Source organism: Schistocerca piceifrons, chromosome 2, assembly GCF_021461385.2.
Source record: "Schistocerca piceifrons isolate TAMUIC-IGC-003096 chromosome 2, iqSchPice1.1, whole genome shotgun sequence".
In the NCBI taxonomy this organism is placed as follows: Eukaryota; Metazoa; Arthropoda; class Insecta; order Orthoptera; family Acrididae; genus Schistocerca; species Schistocerca piceifrons.
In genome coordinates this window covers 59,179,854-59,205,101 of record NC_060139.1, presented here as the reverse complement: position 1 = coordinate 59,205,101, position 25,248 = coordinate 59,179,854, and the positions used below count along the sequence as shown (strand labels likewise).

At 42.6% G+C, this 25,248-nt stretch overlaps 1 protein-coding gene across 1 annotated transcript in view; it reads left to right on the top strand.

Moving 5' to 3' along the window:
* LOC124775147 (potassium/sodium hyperpolarization-activated cyclic nucleotide-gated channel 1) overlaps positions 1–25,248 on the top strand; it is a 1,234,094-nt gene that overhangs the window by 1,124,413 nt on the left and 84,433 nt on the right. The window contains exons 11-12 of the mRNA XM_047249987.1: positions 20,031–20,183; positions 24,841–24,978. Of these exons, the coding sequence (XP_047105943.1) occupies positions 20,031–20,183; positions 24,841–24,978 (291 nt within the window). The remainder of the gene's footprint in view (positions 1–20,030; positions 20,184–24,840; positions 24,979–25,248) is intronic.

The following is a 25,248-nucleotide window of genomic DNA, read 5'->3' as shown; positions in this document are numbered from 1 at the left end:
AAAGAACATAAATCTAAACGCTAAATACTTAGGGATTACGATTACGATTTTCTTAAATTAAAATGATCACATAGATAATGTTGTGGGGACAACAAACCAAAGACAGCGATTTATTGGCAGAACATCTAGGAAATGTAACAGGTCTACTACAGAGGCCCCTTACACTATGCTTGTCCTCCCTGTTCTGGCGTCTTACTGTACAGCGTGGGATCCGCATCAGATAGGACTGACGTAGGACATCGAAAAAGTTCAAAGGAGGGCTGCTCGTTTTGCATTAGCTCGAAATAGGAGAGAAAGTGCCATGGATATGATACATAAAGTGGGGTGCAGTCATTGAAACAAAGGCGTTTTTAGATGCGAAAGGACCTTCTCATGAATTGTCAATCACCAACTTTCTCCTCAGAGGGTGAAAATATTGTTGGCACCTACCTTCATAGGAAGAAACGACCATAATAACAAAATAAGAGAAATCGGAGCTGGCACGGGCAGATACAAGTGTTTGTTTTTCTCACGCGGTGATCGAGGAAACAACGGTACATAAGTAGCTTAAAGGTGGTTCGATGTATCCTCTGTCAGGTGCTTAACTGTGAACTGCAGGGTTATCATGTAGATGTAAATGGAAACATCTTTACATATTCGAACTTTTTTACGAGTTAACCCTACTTCCCCAGCGTACAGAGCATCGAGCACTCGTAGCTACGAGATGTTGGTACACCTTCATCCTGCAACTTGTAAAGTGAAGTCCCTGAATCTCTGCCCAAAATCCAAAAGATGCCCCAACTATATTAAATAATATATAACACCATATGATTGAAGAGTATACATATAATAGCTAAAAAAGTTTTCGGGTGTTGGGGTGGGGTGGGGTGGGGTGATAAAATTTCTGGGGGTGGATTTGTTCCTGGGAGAGTGGGAAGACGCTTCAACAATTTCTTTATTTCTAGGTGGGGGCAGGACGATTTTCTCCACTAAGGGACCATTTCTTCCACGAACCCGCCCCGTGTTAAATATGTGCTGAGGGGTGTAAGAACGAACAGAAACAACTATTTATGTGGTTCTCCAGAATGGGAAGCATCTACAATAGGAAGTATCAGAGACAGGCAGTGCTTCTATACTAGGAAGTATCCCAGAGTGGGTATGCGTGCGTCCTAAACTTAAATGACACGTAGTGTCATATTGCACGACATGACAAATGCAACGTTCCCCGGAGTGATGCCATGTGTCATATTATACAACATGACGTCATGTGTCACGTTACTTTACTTGACTGTGATATTAGGGAAGGTCGTGAGAACATACAAACGGTAGTAATAATCATCAGGGTTTGGCTCTGCGAAAGTTGTTACACAGTTATGACGAAGCGTAAAATGGCAAGTTTTGATGGAAAGACATGTTGATGTGTGTCACATGTTTCAAATTCTAAGGAGCTGTTTTCAGTTAAGACTTTGACTAGCAATCAAATCCACACATGTGGACTAGCTCTCATGAACATAAGAGTGGGCTATCAACAGCATGGACAAGGCGATTTTAGCACTCAAGTTCTCTCGTTACGGGAAAGAACTGAACTTTCTTTAGTCATGCTGGAGATAGGTGTACCTGCAGTGGTATCAAATCGTTAAACGTACGTAATATCTAACACGTATTTCAAAACATTCTCCTTCGTCACAGTGTCTAGCGCGGGTCCTTAATTTTAGTTCCATAAAAAAGCAGTGTGAACTCGTATCACATAGTGCTCACTGTGCTACACAGTAGCAGTGGATTCGTTTTGCGTTGCCCGTTAACAACCGCTCTCGTCCGTTACACAATTTACGCACACCACTCGTGCACGATCATTCAATATTTGCAAGTAATAACGCGTGATATGTGGAAACCGAAGAGAGAAATGAAACAAACTGAAGCTGGTTTCATTACATCGACATGTGGACAGTAGTGGGCTTCATTTAATCGATCAAAAATTTCTGCATGTTCTGCACTGCACCAATACTTGGTGCCCGTGTTGTATATTTATTGTGACATGCTTCTGTACGTATGTAACAACAATTCCACAATAATAATATGTAGGGGATAAAAATTATGGGTGTTAGACATATTTTTAAACTTTTTTTCTCGACTGATTATTAAAGAAGCAAATGGAGGCTATCACTTCAAGACGGGTACGTTGGACAAAGAATTTACGCTTACGACTCACGATTGTCGTGACGTGCACGAACACAAAAAAGAATGTCAACTGAAGTCTATCAACAACTGTATTGATGTGCTTCTTATGATTTGCTAGTAATAATAAGTTGACGGTTTTGAGGGTATGTCTGTATGCAAGTGAATAAACGCAATTTACATTTTCGTTATGCGTTTCTCTTTACTTTATTAAGAAGAATCTGCAGTGGTCTGGAAAAATAACTGCAGATTTTGTGTATGTGTATATTCTTATGTATATTTCGTTTTATTTTTAACTCACTGGGTATGGATCTATCAATGGCATATCGATGCAGAAGTCACGAAAGTACATGATCAAGGCACGCGGACTTCGAAATACTTCTCAGTTCTCTACAAATACGGGAGGCTGGCAAACGTGTGTCACAGGTGTAAATGAAATTTTGTAGACATGTGCCACTGAAAAGTAATAGATACTAATTTTTGCTTTTAGCTCGATATCCTGCAGTCATAATACGGATTTGAATACTCAGTTTCAACTTCGCATTAGTATTTTGAAGAGGTTTCTTTCTGACGTGAATGTGTCATAAATTAATCAGCGATTCCCATTATAAGTTTTATTCGTTTAACACGGACGAAATCGCGAATATTAACATGTGCATTTTTATTCCATTGTCAGTTAATATCTATTTCATTTCTTCATTATTTATTTTAATAAACCTAAATTTACAGATTATATGGATACGAATGAGGCAGCCCAGCAAGAGCTACATTAAAATGCTTTTCGGATTCCAGGCATTATGTCATTTCCATATGCATAAGTTGTGCAATTTTTTCGTGCGCCTCTTTACGCCAGTACTGCAATAACAGTTATCTGGAGAACTGCAGAATACCGCTTCAGAATAGTGCTTATAAACGTCTTCATTACGGTTAATCATTTTGATATCTGGAAAGATATGAACCTGAGTCGCAAAATGCGAATTGAAAATTGACTGCTCCTCAATTTTAACTTCCAAGTGAAAGTATCAAAAGAAACTGAAATCGTAAGTTGGAAGAATTTCGCTCTTGTTTCTGAAGTTTGCACAAACTTAAGATGTCTTCGCTTTCTCCTTCAGTAACTGGCTATGAAATGTTTTCAGAAGTGGAGTTCAAAGAAGAATTCAACAGGAGGAAAAGTTGAAAGCCCGCTAACTTTTAATCTCATTCTCTTTCCAGTGAATGTTCGTCTTTTACTTGATTCGAGTTCTTGCTGACCTCTCTTAATTACCTTTTTCCTTTGCGTGCATTACTTTCCGACAGAGGGCCAAGAAAAACGTTTGAGTTCACTCTTGTTTTGAGTATAACACCAGGAGGGTAGAGAAACCTAATTCCGTGAAGCACGTAATATCGTTATATTCGGAACGGTAGCCAAAAACGGTGTTAGGCTCCTTGAATTAATCTTTCTGTAATGCAGGACTGGAAAGCAGGAGGTTTCAGAAAGTTTAATTCACGAAGCGTAACACCGTGGCATACTGATGCACCTAAAATCACGGTGTGACGGAATTAGGGAGCTTTACCCTACCGTGTACTTGATAAATAAATGGTGTTTTATCGGTTTTTTTTAGTTGATGAAGGGCTGATTTTCGCCCGTATGTATATTACGCGGTGTTAAATTGGCCGTGTCATCGATAATATGTCGTTTGACATCATCACTGTGCCAGCTCTGGTTTTAATGAGTGATACACGCATAGACACGTGCAACACAGATTGGAAAAATCTTTGAGCGCACACCGCGTAAAACTCTGATTGAATTAATGATGAGAAGAACGTTTCTACAAGTATCAGTGGGTACAGATTCATCAGGAAATGCTCGTTTGCCTGTTATTTCTATGGATAAATCTTTTGGTGGCTTATTGATGTAATCCAAACTTCTAACACCTAACCAAGAATGAGGAAGTAACGACGTTACAATTACAAAGACATAGTTTAAACTAACATAACTTATGACTTTTTTCGACATTTACCTCGACATTTGAATTTTACTTCTTTTGCTTCCAATCATAAATTCATTGTACTTGAAGTAGCTTTACTGTCCGAAGCACGAGCTTAAAAATCAGAACTTGTTAGTATTTTTTGTTAGTTATCTATAATTTTCATTTACACTTATAAGAAGTTAAGAAGCGAATGTTACGTGTCCTTCTACCTGCTATCATTTGCCGAAAATTTCGTTACGATATCTCGAACCGACACGTGAGAGAATTAGCGCACAGTCTGCTTAACAGCTCATGCTTCCAAATTGCTGACAAGAATAATATACAGAAGAATGGAAAAGAAAACTGAAGATCTCTTAGATGACGATCAGTTTGGCTTTAGGAAAGATGAAGCAACCAGAGAGGCAGTTCTGACGTTGTGGTTGATAATGAAAGCAAGGCTACAGAAAATCAAGACATCTTCATAGAATTCGTCGACCTGGAAAAAACTTTGTCAATGAAAAATGGTGTAAGATGATCGAAAGTCTGATAAAAATACGGGTAATATATACTATGTACAAGAACCAAGATGAGAAAATAAGGGTGGAAGATCAAGAACAAAGTGCTCGGATTAAAAAAGTGAGTAGGCGGAGCTTCAATCTTTTGCCCCTACCGTTCAATACATCTAAGAAGCAAAGACGGAAATATAAGAAAAGTTCAAGATCCTAATTAAAATGCAAGGTGAAAGGATATCAATGATAGGATTCGCTGATGACATTCCTCTCCTCATTGAAAGTGAAGAAGAATTACAGGTTCTGCTGAATGGATTGAACTGTCTAATAAGTACAGAATGTGGATTGAGAGTAAATCGAAGAAAGACGAAAATAGTGAGAAGTTACAGAAATGAGTACAGCAAGAAACTGAACATCAGAACTGAGGATGACGAAGTAGAAGAAATTAAGGAATTGGTCTAGTCAGGCAGCAAAATATTCCATGATGGACGGAGCGAGGAAGACATAAAAAGCAGACTAGCACTGGAAAAAAAGGGCATTCGTAACCAAAAGAAGTCTACTACTGTCAAACATGGGTCTTAATTTGAGGAAGAAATTTCTAAGAATGATCGTTCGGAGCACAGCATTATGTTGTAGTGAAACATGATCAGTGGCAATACCGGAACAAAAGAGAATCAAAACATTTGAGATGTGATGCAGCAGAATAATGCTGAAAATTAGGTGAACTGATAAGGTAAGGAAGGGGATGTTCTCCGAAGAAACGGCAAGGAAAGGAATGTACGGGAAACACTGACAAGAAGAAAGGGATAGGATGATAGGACATCTGTTAAGACATCTGGGAATAACTTTCATGGTACTAGAGGGAGCAGTAGAAGGTAAAAACTGTAGAGGAAGACAGAGATTGGAATATATCCAGCAAATAATTGAGGAGTAGTTTGGAAGAGCTAATCTGGGACGAAAGGTTGGCACAGGAGAGAAGTTCGTGGGGGGTCACACCAAACCATTCATAAGTCTGATGACAAAAAAATTATTGAGACGTTAATAAATGAGGTGCAAGATTTAGGTGACTTATCCTGCATGTGTGAATGTAGGCATAAATTTCGGATTCCATCTCACTGACAGAATTTGTCCCACCTTCTTCCTTTTAGTGTCGCAGTTGTTCAGGAGATGTTACATGTGGTTCCGTCACTTCCAACACGTAAACATTCAGGTACAGGTCTGAAGAAGGAACTCTAGCGATCACCAAAGAGAGCGCTTTGAGTGGCACCAGTAGTTTTGTAGGCAGACTGACAATGTCCTTCAGACATTTCAGTAATGGCAAGAGGATGGACAAGGTCGTGTTATGGGGTAACAAAAAATTAACAGTCACCAGACCATGATGGCCGGCGGCGAACCTGTGCGTCGCTGTCCGATAGATTCGAGCTAGTCCCTACTCTACAGCCAAAGTTACATTCTCAAATGACCATCACCGAATCTGAAACTGAATCTTCTCTCGTCACTAAATAAAGTTGTGCGCCATTCATCCTTCCAGCCACGTCTTTCATGTTACTATCGGACATGACCTCGTACATGCTGAACAGACGTCACAAGTAGTCTAGCGATCAGCATCCTAGATCATGGAATTTCAGGAAATTACATATATACTCAGAAAACCACTGTACAGAGCGTCGGGGGTGGGAACTTTCATGTAGGTGTTTTTTGTATGAATCTGTTATAAATTTCCCAGATATTCAAGAAGCAAGGGAGCCTTTCTTATATCTTGCCTTTACCTCTCCTTTTCATGCATTGTATGAAAATATTAAAAAGTATAATATATTGAGTCCGGGTTTGATTTATTCGCAGTGGAAGTAACGTAAAAACTGAAATTAAAAAAGACGAAACATCATTTCCAAATTCTCACTCAACCCCACAATCCACGGATTACCATTTTGTACTCTATCCGCCGTACCGGAAACTATGCTAATATAAATGGCCCATACCTCGACCCGAAACAAAAATGGTATTTTTTCTAAAAGCTTGGTCCTCTTGAGCGCCCACTATTGTCACTTTCCCTTCTGGCCAAGGCCTGCATATATCATAAATTTGGGAGAAATCAGTGCTTATGAGTAGGCGCGGTCCCCTTGTTAGTAATCACCTACAGATCTGATTAATCACTTGTCAAAAGTACTTTTTTGTTTTCTTTTGTGAAAGAAAATAATTCATTCAAAATTGGACGAGATTCCTTCCTAGCTAATTACTGTTCAATATTTTTCCGACATGCGACCGTAAAATCAGTACACTGCTTGGGTTTCTTCAGAATACTTCCTCCGCCCCGAATATTTCGGATCGACCACTTCTGTAGACCCTTCTTTAACGATTGCCGAGCTAGCGCGCACACGAAAACAATCAACCCTAAAACTCATTGTTGAGACTAGAGATCTTAACCGCGTGTTGTCGCATCTCACTCACGCCGCATTTATTGTCATATCAATGTAGATGCAGCAATGGTGGCCTCACAAAGTACTATACAATGTGTAAGATGGGGGCGCCAATTGTCTCTGCTCCACATTCATATTGGCTATACCGACGTGTTACGATCTTACCAGATTATTTTTTCAATGGCTGTTACCATGCCTACTTGGTAGTGACCCCAAATCTGGACAGCAGTATTAGGTGATAAAGCCATGTCCGGAAATGCGCCGTTTGGAAGATAATCGTCTTTCAAAGAACGTTAAAACGTACGCTGCACATGCATCGTCCAACTCGTACCTGGTGAACTACAACATATCCATGCTCGAAGTGACGTCACATGTTTCATTGCACAAAGTGTACCTGCGAACAGTGTTCACAAACACATGGTCCAAAAGTCCTGGAGTTTCCTGAATGACCTCCGCCGCAGGCATTGCAGAGGAAAGGAGATCGTACTGTGACCCCGCAGGAGTCTCGTAAACAGTACTCTCCGTGCAACCCCACAGGGAAAGTCGAGTGGTGTTAAACTGGGTGATCGTGACGGCCGACGAATCGCTCCACTGCCACCTATCCATCTGTCCCCAAATGTTTGGTGAACGTGCAGATAGACGCACCGTGGAAAGTTTGCCGGAACGCCATCGTGCTAGAACCACATCGTGCGAAGGATGTACAGCAGTACATCCTCCAGATGTTGCACTGGTACGTCTTACAGGAGCGACAAGTAGCTGTTACCCCCTAGGCGGCGCGGTATAATACACGAGCCAGTCAGACGACCATGTATACTACCAGCCCACACTTTAAAATTGAAATGATGTTCAAATCTGTTGTGACTGAAAAATCGCAATTTTTCACAAACGCGACTGTTATTTATGTAAGTTACAAGGTTGATGACTGAACAACAAAATAAAGGTAACAATAACGATGCCAGTAAAAGTCTCCTAACTGAGGCAAGCTAATGTTCACTTCTAATTTTCCACAAAGGTTCGTGGTACCACACACACACTAGTAAAAGTCCAGTTCAGAGACGAAGGCGTAATCTTCAGCGGTCGTAGTCCACGAGGTCGGTATCCGGAGTGAACTGAACTTCGGGGCTGGTTCTAGCCCCTAAATAGTTGTCTCCAGCCAATCAGGTTTTGGCGTAGTAATACTTCCTGCAGGCCGTGGCTCGAGCTCCCCCTGCTCGGAATGTCTGTTTCCAGTATCTTGCATGTAAATAGCCGGTGTTTACCATGGTGCTTTTGGTACGCCTTGGACATAGGCAACCCTGTGCTCCGTGGTGTAATATGGGTTGCCGGCCCTCAGGGGGTACCTTGGCTCTGGCATAACAAAATCCGTGGGAATGTGTGACATGAGGGTTTCCCTCATCTCAAATGTTGCTGTTACGACAATTGAACAGACCTTCGTTTGTGAAATGAGATCTATCTGTGAAAAGAACGTTCCGAAGACGGAGAGAAGTGGCACGGAGGCTAGTACATTGACTCGCATTCGGGAGGACGACGGTTGAGTCCCGCATCTGGCCATCCTGATTTAGGTTTTCCGTGATTTCCCTAAATCACTTCAGGCAAATAATGGGATGGTTTTTTTTGAAAGAGCACGGCCGACTTCCTCCCCATCATTCTGTAATCCGATGGGATCGATGACCTTGTTGTTTGGCCCCCTCCCTCACTCCCCCCTACCAACCAACCAATGACCGGAGGAAAATGTCGAGACGGTGGTATAGCAACCATGCGCAGTAATCGCCACGTGGCGAAAAATCAGCTGGTGCCAATGCCTGCACTCTCTGCGTGTGGTATGGGTAAAGTTGATGTTGATGGAGAACTCGCCGGACGTTGCTCTGGAATACACAACGGCATCTGTAGTGCTGCAGGTACTCGTCGACGGGTTCCGTCGACCGGCAAGAGGACTTCCTCTTCCACGTCAAGAGTCGTCGTGTCTGGCCACAATCGCAATCGGCTGTATTAGCCCTGATAGTGCCGGTTTCCAGAATCCGTTGTCCCAATCTTGATAACATGGCACGTGATGGACGGCATGACCCGAAAATCGTTCGTGATACAAGCGTTGTGCTAACCGAGAATTTCGTGTACATTGATCGTAGATGTGCAAGGTGTCTTTACAGGGTGAAAAGTATTTAAACCGACAAACTCTGGGAGTTTGTAGAGGACATCAAAACAAATATTTTTCCCTAATGTCATTTTTTCCTATGAGGAGTATTTAAACCGGTAGAGGAAGATTTCTCTGGCGGCAGAGTAATTAAACCAACAAACACTTTTCCATTTTTTATGACCAAGAGACAACACATTAACACAACCCAATTTCAACTACAGTTGATCTTCAAAAATGCCTCCATTGACAAGGAAACAAAGGTTACACTGTCGGATCATGTTCTGTCTGACACGGGCAAATACCACAGCAGTATCCTGAATTGTTCCTGCTGCTGCTACCATCCGGGCAACCAGATCCCCTTCTGATGCAACAGGAGTTGCGAAAACACGGTTGCGCATCTCTCCCCACACAAAAAAGTCCAGAGGGGACATATCTGGGGATTGAGCAGGCCCTGGTACAGGACCACCGCTGCCAATCCACGTTTCTGGGGACCGACGGTCCAGGCATCGACGCACACGACTGAAATGAGCCGGCGCCCCGTCATTTTGGAACCACATGCGTTGTCTTGTAGGGAGCGGGACGTCTTCCATCAATTCTGGCAATGCTCTGGCGAGAAAATTGTAATAGTGCCTGCCATTTAATGGCCAATGTAGCAGATACGGCCCAATTAAACATTTCCCAACAACACCGACCCACAAATTAACGAAGAACCGCACTTGATGAGCGCTAGTAACTGTGGCATGTGGGTTATCCTCACTCCAAACATGCGAATTGTGCATGTTGAAGACTCCATCACCCCCGAACGTTGCTTCATCGGTAAACAACACAGAGGATGGAAATGTGGGATGCATTTCACACTGTTCCAAGTACCACTGCGAAAACTGTGCTCTGGATGGATAATCAACTGGTTCCAGGGTGTGGACACGCTGTAAGTGAAATGGACGCAACAATTACTCTCGAAGGACTGTTCTTACACTCGTCTGATTCGACCCCATTTTACGTGCAATTGCACGAGTGCTGATCGAAGGATCCCGCTCCACATGCTGCAAGACAGCTTTCTCAAATTGCAGCGTTCTTACCGTGCGACGGCGTCCCTGTCCAGGTAATCTGCTAAATGACCCGGTCTCACGCAGATGTTGGTACACAGCAGCAAAGGTCGTATGATGCGGGATACGGCGATTAGGATATTGTTGTTGATAAACCCGCTGTGCATCTCGTCCGTTGTGGTGCGCTACGTAGTACGCACCAACCATATCAGTGTACTCACTCCAGGTGTATCGCTGCATTAGTAAACAGAGGCAATACACTGGTGGACAGCAGTTGCCTACAACTGAAGAGCGTAATATGCCCTCTAACAACTGAAGATCGTAATACGGCCTCCACCGGTTTAAATAATCCTCTTGGGAAAAAATGACATTAGGGAAAAATATTTGTTTTGATGTCCCCTACAACCTCCTAGAGTTTGTCGGTTTAAATACTTTTCACCCTGTATAATCGGGAAACGTTTACTCTGCCTTTCTGTAATGCTCCGTCTTTCTCGTGCACTCATGGCAACAGATGTACACTGGATTCGATTCATTGGGTTGTTCTCTGATAACACGTGACGTGACATCAAACAACGAGAGAAACCGACCTCTGTCAATGTGCATTGCCTTCCATCGTTCAAAATTGTTTATCTTCTACAAGGCGCTTTTCCGGAGATGGGTTTACTACCAAATGCTGGTGCTCTGTTTCCCCTCTAGAACACCTCTATCTGTGTAAAAGTAATTTGGAGTCACCCTGTATAATATGAGCAATAACAGCCAAACAACACAACCCAAACTGCATGCTTGACGTTGCAGTTGTCTCTGTCGATGGCACTGCATCGAACATAATGTGTTGTATTCTATAGTCACTTTTATACAACAGTCCACTCTGGAATGACGATTATTAACGATACTTAAACAATTTATACTTTTCGATTCACAGCTATATTCAGAATGAAAAGAAGAGACTTGTGCTTCTATAGTCATTAGATGGTTACCCTTCAGATTTCTCTTGTACACAAATTAGGATTTTTACACGTAAATACTCTTGATGTGACGTAAAGCAGACACATCTACGTATTTAAAGATAATTTAATTCGGTTTTAGGCGTTCGAGCTGTGGTACTGCCTTAATAATTGTCGCTGTACTGTCGGCTAAAAGCGGGAACTTTTGACAATTATGGTACTGTGTAATCAACAACTCGTAGCGACTTGTGGTTTACAAAAGTATCGTTACACATTTTACTAAATCAGGAATTTATTTGCGCTACACACAAGGTTTGTCCAATATCTGTAGCAGGTTCTTTGTATTTAGATTAGTTATAATTATTCTTCGGCTAAAGACTTTCCGCGTGCATACCGCTTCTCTAAGTTTACATTGGGGAGTAGTATTCCATAGCGACAGTCTTGCCTTGGTGTTGCAGACAAGCCATATGATAGGAATACTGTATTGGCTCGAGAAACGCCAAAGGAGGAAATACTAAGCTCATGAGTCTTATCTAAGAAGGATATGAAGGTATGCACCGAAAAAGAAGGGCAAGAAATCTGGGATGAAGCAAAAACATGGAATAAGACCTATCACTTACTTCAAAATATAGGAGAAAGATCAAGAATATCGTACTTATCACCGATCAAGAAGCCAATATACTACTGTACTTGTTGAGACGCGGTCCAAATGTCACCTATGTAATAAAAATACATCAACGCACTCCAGACGCCTGTGTATGCGGATCAATACACACCGCACAACGTTTGGGAGTGTCCCAATAGATAAGATGTTACGGATCAGATACACTAATTTAGGGTAAAGTAGTGCTGTGTAGCGTAATATTCTGTTGTGTAGTCTGCTGTGGTTTGGTTTAGAATTAATAATTACGAAAGCTTTGGTACAGTAATGGGCTACAGTACATGGACGCAGTAACGTATGCCTTCTGGATACATGATGAGGAAGAACGAGCTGCTAATAATGTCAGAGAAGGATAGAGGACGTCAAATCCAATAATATTTTCCAAGTAGCTATAAGATGGACATACTCTCTTGTGAAGCTACAGACATAAAACAACAGCTAATAATCTACATGCGAGAGGAAATTTGTCCGGTAAATGAACGTATTTTGGAGTTTCGAGCATTTGCTGTAAAAGTGTGATCTGAGAATAAAGAGTTCTCTTTTTTATCATTACCACAGTTAACAGCCGTTGGTCTACTGTCCTTGTTAGAGTAAAAGCTCACTGACGCTCTGTGTATATTAGTGCAAATGTGGCCTTAGCGCATTCACTGTATTTCTCTCATTATTCAATAAACAACCGTCTCGCTTCTAGTTATTAAAAGTCTACTGTTAATTTGTAATTAGCTGACATGAAAGCTCTACTATTTATTTTGAAAAGCCTATTAAATAACCTGGTACGAAAGTAGCTAGGTAATGCTTAAAGTAAAAACATCAAAAAAAGTTTTGCATCAACCTAGTTCCCTGTATTACAGAGACAGTCTCTTTGACTGTCCAGAGATGTCACTAAACCCACCCAAAGATGTAAGCAACCATGCATGAGCAGCGCCTATTAGACGGAGGGGGTCCGACAGCCTATCAGTTCCAGTCATTCTACAAGGAAGAAGGTACACGGCTCCTGTTGCGTATAGTTCAACAATGCCTAAACGGTCAGTAACACGCTTCGATCGCGCCCGCATTGTTACTTTGTGCCAGGAAGGGCTCTCGACAATGGAAGTGTCCAGGCGTTTCGGAGTGAACCGAAGCGATATTGCTCGGACGTGGTGGAGATACAGAGAGACAGGAACTGTCGATGACATGCCTTGCCCAGGCCGCCCAGGGGCTACTACTGGAGTGGTTGACAGCTACCTACGGATTATGGCTCGGAGGAACCCTGACAGCAACGCCACCAAGTTGAATTATGCTTTTCGCGCAGCCAAAGGACGACGTGTTATGATTCAAACTTTGCACAATAGGCCGCACATGCTCTACTTCACTCCCAACGTCCATGGCGAGGTCCATCCTTAGAACAACGACGCCATGTAGCGCAGTACAGATGGGCCCAACAAAATGCCGAATGGACCGCTCAGAATTGGCGTCACGTTCTCTTCACCGATGAGTGTCGTATATGCCTTCAACCAGACAATCGTCAGAGACGTGTTTGGAGGCAATCTGGTAAGGCTGAGCACCTTAGACCCACTGTCCGGCGAGTGCAGCAAAGTGGAGGCTCCATGCTGTTTTGAGGTGGCATTATATGGGGCCGACGCACTACGTCGGTGGTCATGGGGCGCCGTAACGGTTGTACGATACGTGAATGTCATCCTCCGACAGATATTTCAATTATATCGGCAGCATTTTGGCGAGGCATTCGTCTTCATGGACGACTATTCGCACCCCCATCGTGCACATCTTGTGAATTACTTCCTTCAGGATAACGACATTGCTCTATTAGAGTGATCAGCGTGTTCTCCAGATATGAATCCTATCGAACATGCCTGGGATACAATGAAAATATGGATGACGTGACCCACCAACCACTCTGAGGGATCTACGCCGAATCGCCGTTGAGGAGTCGGACAATCTGGACCCACAGTGCCTTGATGAAATTGTGGGTAATATGCCACGACGAATACAGGCATGCATCAATGCAAGAGGACCTGCTACTGGGTATTAGAGGTACCGGTGTGTACAGCAATCTGGAGCACCACCTCTGTAGATATCGCTCTATGGTGGTACGACATGCAATGTGTGGTTTTCATGAGCAATAAAAAGAGCGGTAATGATGTTTATGTTGATCTCTATTCCAATTTTCTCTACAGGTTCCGGAAGTCTCGCCATCGAAGTGATGCAAAACATTTTTTGATTTGTGTAATATAGTCCTACTTCTTCTGTAGTCAGGCCACAGCAGCAACACAGTGAGTTAGGCGTGGTTTTGAGGGTAAACCAAGTCTTCTGCCTCTCACGCACGGCACACACACCTGTCCGTAATAGTGGAGCAAGATTATATTCGAAAACAAACTATTTTTGGATTGCCATTTCCTTAAATGACTAAAACATCTGCTTACTGATACAGTTGTTCAATGCATCGACGCTTTGTATAGTACTCTGTGAGGTCACCACTGCTGCATGTATATTGATATGACAATAAATGCAGCGTGAGTGAGATGCGACAACACGCGGTTAAGCATCTTAAGTCTTAACTATGAGTTTTACGGTTGGTTGTTTTCGTGTGCACGCTGATCGGCAATCGCTAAAGAAGAGTCTACAGAAGTGGTCGATCCGAAACATTCGGGGCGGAGGAACTATTGTGAAGAAACCCAAGCAGTGTACTGATTTTACAGTCGCATGTCGGAAAAATATTGAACAGAAATGTGCGAGGAGGGAATGTTGTCCAATTTTGAAGCATTCATGAAAGTTGAAATTTTATTCGGATCCCGCAGCATTATTTTCTTGCTATGATTTAATAATACTTTTCGATAGAGGACATACTAAACTAATAATGACTTCTGAATCCATTGTGCTTAATGAATGCACCCAAACAATTATCAAATAATACTAACGATGGAACAGTCAGTCACTGACAAGGAGAGTTGTAATTTTCAACGAAGTGATCAACGAAGAGAAATTTAACAGCAATTTGTAGCAGACAGCTTCTGTTATTCTTTGGCACATTGACTATGTAGCAACTCCCAGTATTTTGTTCATTCTTCATTCACAAACTTCTAACATCGTGCTCCGGAGACAGTTCCATCGTTCTACCTAACTGAATGAAGTACAGCGCACCAACTTTACACTCTGTCCGAGAAAAATATGTTGGTAGAACGCATTCATTTCTCTCTGTACAATTTATACAGAATGCAGGCTTCTTTCTTAATATATTTAATTTTTCAACAGATCCAATAAAAGAAATTCAGAGCAATACGTTCTTTGTAGTTTATTATTAAGATATTTGCAGTTGAATGTTTAAATGCAGCTGAACATATTTAACTTACTTCTCATAACTAGGTTAACTGACTCAATAAAATCTCTCGTAACAAAATAATATTGTAGTTTTCAAATAAATCAGCCATATAGTCGCAACTGCAATACATTAAAATGGATTAGTGGCATATATTTTCCTGCGCTCAGATTTTCTTTGTGCGTTTTTGGACAGCAAATACTCTTTGTAATTTACGTTAATATTTACTGTCCTACTATTAAAATCATCACAAAAGCACCATAAGAAAGCAATATGACTGCTGTATCCTTTTTATCTACAGTCCACAGCTCGTGGTCTAGTGTCTAGCGTTGCTGCCTCTGCATCAGGGGTCTCGGGTTCAATTCCCGTCCTGGTTGGGGATTTTCTCCGCCTGGGGACTGGGTGTTTGTGTTGTCGTCATCATTTCGTCATGATTCATGAAAGTGATGAGACTGGACTGAGTAAAGATTGGAATTTGTATGGTCGCTGATACCCGCGCAGTTGAGCGTCCCACAAATCAAACATAATCATTATCATCCTTTCAACCATGGAACCATATACCTTCCTGTTTACAACACATGTCTCAGTCTCTCTCGCTGACCTTTCTGACTTCAACTGTTTCCTTCTTGTCTCAGGATTCATCTCAGATAGTAGAGGTAACAAACGAATTTCCTGTTGGATTTTGCTAATTAACAACCCTGCAAGTAAATTTTATATTTTCACATCATAGAATCTATTAATATAATCCATGTAGTATTAATATGTTGAAAATATTCGTCAGTCCCGTTACCACCTATAAATTTTATTATTAATAACACTACACCTTGAAGAACCTCATGTTGATTATCTAACTGAAGAGCTGTTTCTCTAGCATGACCTACTATGTTAACAAATAATGAAATTACGGCAATTTTAGCGTAGTTGATGTAATAGTCAGTCCTTACCCAGTAAACATCACACATAATTCGCGTCCAGCAAATGCAGACCATGGACAGAAATTTAAATTTTGACAAGAAAAAGTGAAGAAACCAGAAGGGATGGTCAGAGGTCAACGTATCTTCGTCCACGTACGCACCAGCGGTGGGTACGTAAACGATGACAGTTTTAATTCTCTGAGACAGATAGAGACGGCACCAGAATGCATTAATTTGTTCCTGTTTAGTGCTTTATTGGGTGTGGTAGGGGGACAACGTTGAGTGTTCGGTGCGAAAGTCACGGAGACAATGCGAACTCGTGTGAGACATCGTTATCAGCATCTGAAAGAGTATCAAAGGAACCTGAGTGTGGGTCTCCATACAGCCGTCTAGTCCAACAGTGCACAATCTACATTTTTGAGGTATACGGATGAGACAGTGGCTCGATGTTGGACTGCGTCGGAACTTCAGGGCACGCCTAGTGGTCGCAAAGGTTCTGGTGGACCACGTCTGACAACTACAAGAGATGATGGCCGTCACCAAGCACCACCTCACATCTTTGCCTGCCATCTGATACCAAGTAATGGACTGACTGCAATCGTTTGTGTCATACCGCGCCATTAGCAGGAGATAATCAGAGGGCGGACCAGGTGCTGCGGCGTTAAGTCAAGCGCCGGAACGCCAGTCGGAAACGAGAGAGCAGAGAGGGCTGTGACAAGAGGTCAGCCACTCGCACGCTGACTGACCCCTCTCCAGGACGACAACGCAACAGCAGCGGCGTATATGTGAAGTGGATATAAGCGTCGCGCCAGACTGATAGCGGTTAATTTCTACAGCAGCATCAAGATCAGGCACTTCAAGACCAGCGACTTAGGAATTGTGTATACTGATGAGATTTCTTATTTGCATGTCGGCCTTTGCTTGCGACACTTCTGCGTTATTGTCGAAGTTAAGTATTGTCATTGTTCATTTGTAATAAAACTCATTAATACGATTTGTTTGAATGTTGTCTAGCGATCCGAGAAGGCAGGCTTCCTAGACCTCACATATTGGACGACTAGGCAGGATTGAACACTAGGCAATTATTCTCCTGCGCGTAGCAGGCCAATAACACCAGAAAGTTGCGTCTGGAGTAGGGTCGTGACTTGGAATAGGGGACTGCCGATGGATGACGCCGCACTGTGCCATTTTTCTACAGGACGCTGCTCCTCGACATGTGGCACCTGTGGCTATTAACTGTCTGCATGATGATGAGGTGCTCCCGCGGCCAGCAAGATCGCGCGACCTGTCTCCGATAGAACATGTGTGGCACGAGTTCGGACGTCGACTCCAACCCACAGCCAGTGCCTGGATATCAAGGAATAGTTACAACAGTTACGTGCCAGGTAGCCTCAGGAGAGCATACAACAGCTTACGAGGTGTGTGAGTAAAGTACTGAGGCTGACAACACTGCGAGTGATATGTAAATGCTGTGTTTGTTTCCTTGTGTAGACCGGTATGTCCAGCCCTTCCAGATGCTCGGTCCCAGTTTCAGCTCCATACAGCCATCGCGTGAGGTTTGAGAGCGCCATTAGTGAAGCTGTGTTTTTTCCGAAACAGCGGAATTTAGAACAACAGTATGTCATCAAATTTTGTGTTAATCTTGGAGAATCCACGAGTGTGATCTTGTGAAAATTGAAACAGACCTATGAGGAACATTCCTTACAAGAGCACAGGTTTTTCGCTGGTACAAATCGTTTTTGGAAGGCTGAGAACACGTTAGCTCAGAGAGACGTTCAACTTAAAAACCCGACGAAAAAGTTGAGCGTGTGCGTGCTCTTGTCAGATCGGACCTCTACGCCTAACAATAAGGATAAAAAGTCAACCAAGGTTTTACAAAAGTGTCTTCGAAAGATTCAGGAAAAGCGTGAACCGCAACGCCCCATGTCACACGGCCATTTCCATCATGGAATTTTTGACCTCAATAGGCTTTCCTGTTGTTGCAAGCCCCCTCCCCCCACCCCCTCCCCCCCATTCACGAGATCTGAGGCCTCGTTACTTTTTCTTTTACAGAAACTGAAAAATGTTTTAAAAGGACGTCAAAAGAAAGTCACAGCTGCTGCCAAGACGGGCAATGATGAATCCACCGGTGTATAGCTGCCGAAAGGAACTAAATTGAGGAGGACAATACTCTTGTTTGAAAAATAAAAAAACTTTGTTAGATCAAAAATCAGTCTCATTACTTTTCTCACACACCTCGTTTGTCACCTTCCCGCACCGAACCAGTGGTTGAGAACTGACTGCACCGGTGCAATGTCATAATGATTAGGAGGCTCATACTGCCAAGTCCTTTGCAAATAACATCACATATCCTCTCAGCCCATGAAGTTTAATTATTCCTTCCTTTGATAAGTAACGTAATAGTGTGGTACACTAATAGTTTCAAATTTTACGTTATTATATTGCTTGTTACGTTCATATACAGGGTGAGTCACCTAACGTTACCGCTGGATATATTTCGTAAACCACATCAAATACTGACGAATCGATTCCACAGACCGAACGTGAGGAGAGGGGCTAGTGTAACTGGTTAATAAAAACCATAAAAAATGCAAGGAAGTATGTTTAGTACACAAACCTACGTTTTTTTTAATGGGACCCCTTTAGTTTTGTTAGCACATCTGAACTTATAAACGAATACGTAATCAGTGCCGTTTGTTGCATTGTAAAATGTTAATTACAACCGGAGATGTTGTAACCTAAAGTTGACGCTTGAGTACCACTCCTCCGCTGTTCGATCGTGTGTACAGGAGTGCACCGAATTACGTAGGGATCCAAAGGGAACGGTGATGGACCTTAGGTACAGAAGAGACTGGAACAGCACATTACGTCCACATGCTAACACCTTTTTATTGGTCTTTTTCACTGACGCACATGTACATTACCATGAGGGGTGAGGTAAACGTACACACGTGGTTTCCGTTTTCAATTACGAAGTGGAATAGAGTGTGTCCCACTGGAAACGCGTCGACGTATGTGGTATCAGCATGATGGTGCACCTGTACATTCCACAATTAACACTAGGATGACCCTTGACAGGATGTTTGACGGGCGTTTCATAGGACGTGGAGGACGCATAAATTGACAAGCCCGTTCTCCTGATCTTACACCTCTGGACTTCTTTCTGTGGGGTACGTTAAAGGAGAATGTGTACCGTGATGTGCCTACAACCCCAGAGGATATGAAACAACGTATTGTGGCAGCCTGCCGCGACATTACACCAGATGTACTGCGGCGTGTACGACATTCATTACGCCAGAGATTACAATTGTGTGCAGCAAATGATGGCCACCACATTGAACATCTATTGGCCTGACATGTCGGGACACACACTATTCCACTCCGTAATTGAAAACGGAAACCACGTGTGTACGTGTACCTCACCCCTCATGGCAATGTACAAGTGCGTCAGTGAAAAAGACCAATAAAAAGGTGTTAGCATGTGGACGTAATGTGCTGTTCCAGTCTCTTCTGTACCTAAGGTCCATCACTGTTCCCTTTGGATCCTTACGTAATTCGGTGCTCTCCGATACACACGATCGAACAGCGGAGGAGTGGTACTCAAGCGTCAACTTTAGGTTACAATATCTTCGGATGTAATTAACATTTTACAATGCAACAAACGGCAATGATTACGTATTTGTTTATATGTTCAGATGTGCTAACAAAACTAACGGGGTTCGATTTAAAAAAACGTAGGTTTGTGTTAAAAAACATACTTCCGTGCATTTTTTTATGGTTTGTATTAACCAGTTACACTAGCCCATCTCCTCATGTTCGGTCTGTGGAATCGATTCGTCAGTATTTGATGTGGTTTACGGAATACATCCAGCGGTAATGTTAGGTGACTCACCCTGTATACAACTTTATAGTCAAAGTACTGTTTGTTTTGTTGATGTAGATAACGTACTAAAATAAAACAGCAAACGAATAAATGAAAAATGTTGCAGACAAGCTGAAGGCGGAGATCGCCATCAACGTGCACCTGGACACGCTGAAGCGCGTCGAGATCTTCCAGAACACGGAGGCGGGCTTCCTGTGCGAGCTGGTGCTGCGACTGCGCCCCGTGCTCTTCTCGCCCGGCGACTACATCTGCCGCAAAGGTCAGTCCGGCCTGCCCCCTGCTTGCACGTCACGGCGACTTAGCGCGCCTTCTAGTTACTCGTCTTCCGGTGGATTCATCCCCGCCTCCACTTCTGTACACCTTCTTTGCAATACCTTTCATCTCAATATTTCTGCCTCATCCAACTTCCCCTACACTACGTTTTACATAATCTCATTTTTATCTACCATAAGGTAATTATGCTCATCTCCTCCTTCCGGTTCCTAGTTATATATTCCTAATTGTCCTACGACACATTCTGGTAGCATCTTCCTTCGTTGCTAATTGCTGATCAAAGCGTTTTCTATAAGGGGCGGTGAAAAATTTCAGTTCGAAGGCCATACAGTTCAGAATCTGTATGCCAATCAGGCGAAATCGCCGTGAGCTTTGAGGTAGTCATCCTGGTAAGACACCGTGTACTACTGAGGGACGGGGGTTATCGCTGAAGAAATCGGTTTTCGGTTATACCGGTTTTTCCAGCTCCAGTTTAACCTGATTGTTAAAACCGTGCAAAATAACCGACTTCTGAAATAACCGATTTTCGGTTTTTTCTTCCTGTTATTTCCAGCATGAAAGATGGACATCGAAAAGATCTGAAAAATTTGAAGACTCCCTCAGACTACTGCATCATACGTTCCAATCAAAATATCAAATAAAAATTTAGCCCATCCACCGTTCGTTGATTTTCTCGAAAAGTGGTGATAAAAATCATGTTGTAATCAATGATTATACCAGTGTTTTGGCATTACCGATGTTCAGTGCGTGAGAGTCAAAACTGAGGCTGGAGAGCTCTCTTTTTCGTGTTATGCTTTCCTTTTCGAAGGACTACATGCAGACAGAGATGTACAATAATGAACTTGGGATTGAAGCTCTTATTTCCGTGTTTTCTTTAACAATACATATGTTTCTGGATAGGGTCCGCCTTTATCAAAACACAAATTTGTTGTGACAGTGACAGCTTAATATATAGTGTTTTACAGTGATGAGCCGGCCGCGGTGGACGAGCGGTTCTAGGCGCTTCAGTCCGGAACCGCGCGACTGCTACGGTCGCAGTTTCGAATCCTGCCTCGGGCATGGATGTATGTGACGTCCTTAGGTTTGTTAGGTTTAAGTAGTTCTAAGTTCTAGGGGACTGATGACCTCCGATGTTAAGTCCCATAGTGCTCAGAGTCGCTTGAATCATTTGAACAGTGATGAAGATGAGGGAAAAAAGCGTAAGTGAAACATAATATAAACAGACACACACACACACACACACACACACACACACACACACACACACACACATACACACACAGAATTAATTAATTTCAGGCATAGAAATAACAATTTTCAAATCGTAATTTTGGCTTGAACAGTTTATCAACTTTAAGGTGTAAGTGATTGCAGATGACAAACTGTGAAACAGAACAGTCACTGTAGAAACACAATACATCATAAAAACCACACCATGTGGTAAAAAGGTATGAATTCATAATTTTGTGTGTTTTTTCAAATATCTGTAATTACGATTTAAAAACTAATAGTTACATATATACAAACAGTGAAAGAACATCCTTTAACAGACATAAAATAAAAGCCCACTGAAGATGCTGCAACTGCAGTGAAACATGTTTGGGTTATAAAAACAAAAATGTGTTTTTCTAAAGGCGGACTCTATTCAAAAACATATGTAGAGATGTACAATGTTGACTCTGTCAGAAAATCAGCTATTTTGTATTTTTATTGTAAACTATGAATGAATTGTATTACTATTGCCATAACTTTAACTTTTATTGTTTCATGGTAATGACAGCCAAACAATAAGCATCTGTGTAGATTTTATAGCCTTCTTTTTCTTTAATTATTTCGAACCCGTTTTTAGTCAAATATATATCGTTACTTTTTAATGGGAATTTGAATACAATTCATTTTCTTCTGACAAAGGACTAAATATGCTATTTAAATGAAGAATTTGCAAAATATAACATATATCACGAACAATTATATGACAATAGCCATAATTTCAGTAATGACTTGGTCAATATTCATTGTATGATCTGTTCATAAATACTCGTTCTGTAATGTGTTTAACTGTAGGTTGACTCCTTTCATCATAATATTATCATTCAAAGCCACACATCTTCCTACCAAACTGTTTTTTCTAAAAAAAGTCTTATTTAAAAACCAAAAATTATAGCACTGCAGGGTTATTACAAATGATTGAAGCGATTTCACAGCTCTACAATAACTGTATTATTTGAGATATTTTGAAAATGCTTTGCACACACACACCAAAACTCAAAAAGTTTTTTTAGGCATTCACAAATGTTCGATATGTGCCCCTTTAGCTATTCGGCAGACATCAAGCAGATAATCAAGTTCCTCCCACAATCGGCGCAGCACGTCCCCATCAATGAGTTCGAAAGCATCGATGATGCGAGCTCGCAGTTCTGGCACGTTTCTTGGTAGAGGAGGTTTAAACACTGAATCTTTCACATAACCCCACAGAAAGAAATCGCATGGGGTTAAGTCGGGAGAGCGTGGAGGCCATGACATGAATTGCTGATCATGATCTCCACCACGACCGATCCATCGGTTTTCCAATCTCCTGTTTAAGAAATGCCGAACATCATGATGGAAGTGCGGTGGAGCACCATCCTGTTGAAAGATGAAGTTGGCGCTGTCGGTCTCCAGTTGTGGCATGAGCCAATTTTCCGCGGGCTACGCGTGAAACTTGCCCGCACGCGTTCAACCGTTTCTTCGCTCACTGCAGGCCGACCCGTTGATTTCCCCTTACAGAGGCATCCAGAAGCTTTAAACTGCGCATATCATCGCCGAATGGAGTTAGCAGTTGGTGGATCTTTGTTGAACTTCGTCCTGAGGTGTCGTTGCACTGTTATGACTGACTGATGTGGGTGCATTTCAAGCACGACACACGCTTTCTCGGCTCCTGTCGCCATTTTGTCTCAATGCGCTCTCGAGCGCTCTGACGGCAGAAACCTGAAGTGCGGCTTCAGCCGAACAAAACTTTATGAGTTTTTCTACGTATCTGTAGTGTGTCGTGACCATATGTCAATGAATAGAGCTACAGTGAATTTATGAAATCGCTTCAATCATTTGTAATAGCCCTGTATTACTGTGGTAAATTGATGAATTGCTTTTATACCCAGTTACCGGTAAAAAAATAAAAATACCTGTTGTAACTGAAACCAATCAAATACCGGAACTAAAATACCGGTATCAGTTTTAACCGTGCAGTTTTTTCCCATTCATGGTCCTCCAGCGTGAAGTCAGCAGCTGCTGCACATCCTCGTCCGACAAGAATTGTCGACAATTCAGGGCCTTTTTAAGGGACCGAAGGTTTGATAATCGCGTAGGAAGAGATGAGGACTGTGGGCGGGCGTTCGACCGCCGCCCACTGCACGAGGCTGGCCTCGCAGATCGACCGCCGCCTTGTGCCGAACACCGACCAGCGCTGAGCTTGGCGCATCATTCCACAACGGCGGTTCTCGACACACATGCTGTTCCATACACCTCTTTATTCTGCTGTGGACGTCTACTAATGTTTGTCCTTCGGCGGCCAAGGAAAGGATAACAGCACGTTGGTCTTGTTCGGAAGCATCTGGTAATAAAGGACATTTACTGCACTGACGTCGGAAGACACGAATACCACATCAATACCTTGCCTACATGTCGGTGCTTATACGCCTGCATCGAAGTCACCCTAAGTTGTATACAGTGTGGTCCACTGATCGTGACCGGGCCAAATATCTCACGAAATAAGCGTCAAACGAAAAAACTACAAAGACCGAAACTCGTCTAGCTTGAAGTTGGAAACCAGATGTCGCTGCCATAGATCAAACGGATATCAACTGCGTTTTTTAAAAAATAGGAACCCCCATTTTTAAAACATATTCGTGCAGTACGTAAATAAATATGAATGTTTTTGTTGGACCAACCTGACTGTCATCCGTCATACGGGCGACAACCAGGAGTGACGGTCTGAGGTGCCATTTCATTTATCAGCAGGACACCTTTGATTGTCATCCACGGCCCCCTCACAGAACAGCGGCACGTCTACGCTTCCTTTTGTGTCCTTTCTGGCTAGCCATCCCGGGCTTACATTTCAGGAACATAATGTCCGCCTGCACACGGAGAGAGTTTCTACTGTTTGTCTTCGTGCTTTCCAAACTCTACCTTGGTTAGCAAGATCGCCGGATCTCACCCCAACTGAGAACGATTGGAGCATTATGAGTAGGACCCTTCAGCCAGCTCGGGATTTTGGCGATGTAACGCACTAGTTGGACGGAATTTGGCACCGTATCCCTCAGGAGGACATCCAACAATCAGTGCCAAGCCGGATAACTGAATAACTGATTGCGTGAGGGTCAGAGCGGACCAACGCGTCATTGACGTGACCAGTTTTTGAAGCTCTTTCTCTTGAATAAATCATCCAATATTTCTGACATTGTAATCATTTGTTTGTGATTATATGTACATCACATCTACCCGTTTCCGTCCCATTCGTATAATTCCTTCGCAGCGCAACTTTTTTTTCTCTTAGGCTGTATCTACCATACATGAAAAATATACCTGAACGACTCCGAAGTTCGTTTGAGACGTACGATTTCTACTTGTGACGAGCTTGGTACATGGACGTTCTTTGTGCCTTACAGGGGAGGTCGGTAAGGAGATGTACATCGTGAACAGGGGCCGGCTGCAGGTGGTGGCGGACAACGGCAAGACGGTGCTGGCCACGCTCAAGGCGGGCTCCTACTTCGGCGAGATCAGTATCCTCAACATGGGCACAGCAGGTACGTCAGCCGCAGGTCCGCCTCGTCTTGGATGCCAGGTGTCTGTTGTCATGCAAGGTGTCCAGTGTTTGAGTCACCCATAGTCTTCTCGCTAAAATAGGATGTAAGCCTGTCGAACACTTGATACTACTTTTTTCCAATGTGAATTGCTAAATTCTTGCAGTGGCATTCGTATCACAGTTTCGTTCACAAGATTATGGTAAGGATAGTCATTCATATATTATCTGCGTTTCTCTATGACGGATTAACTCTAGAACACCATGGAGGGAA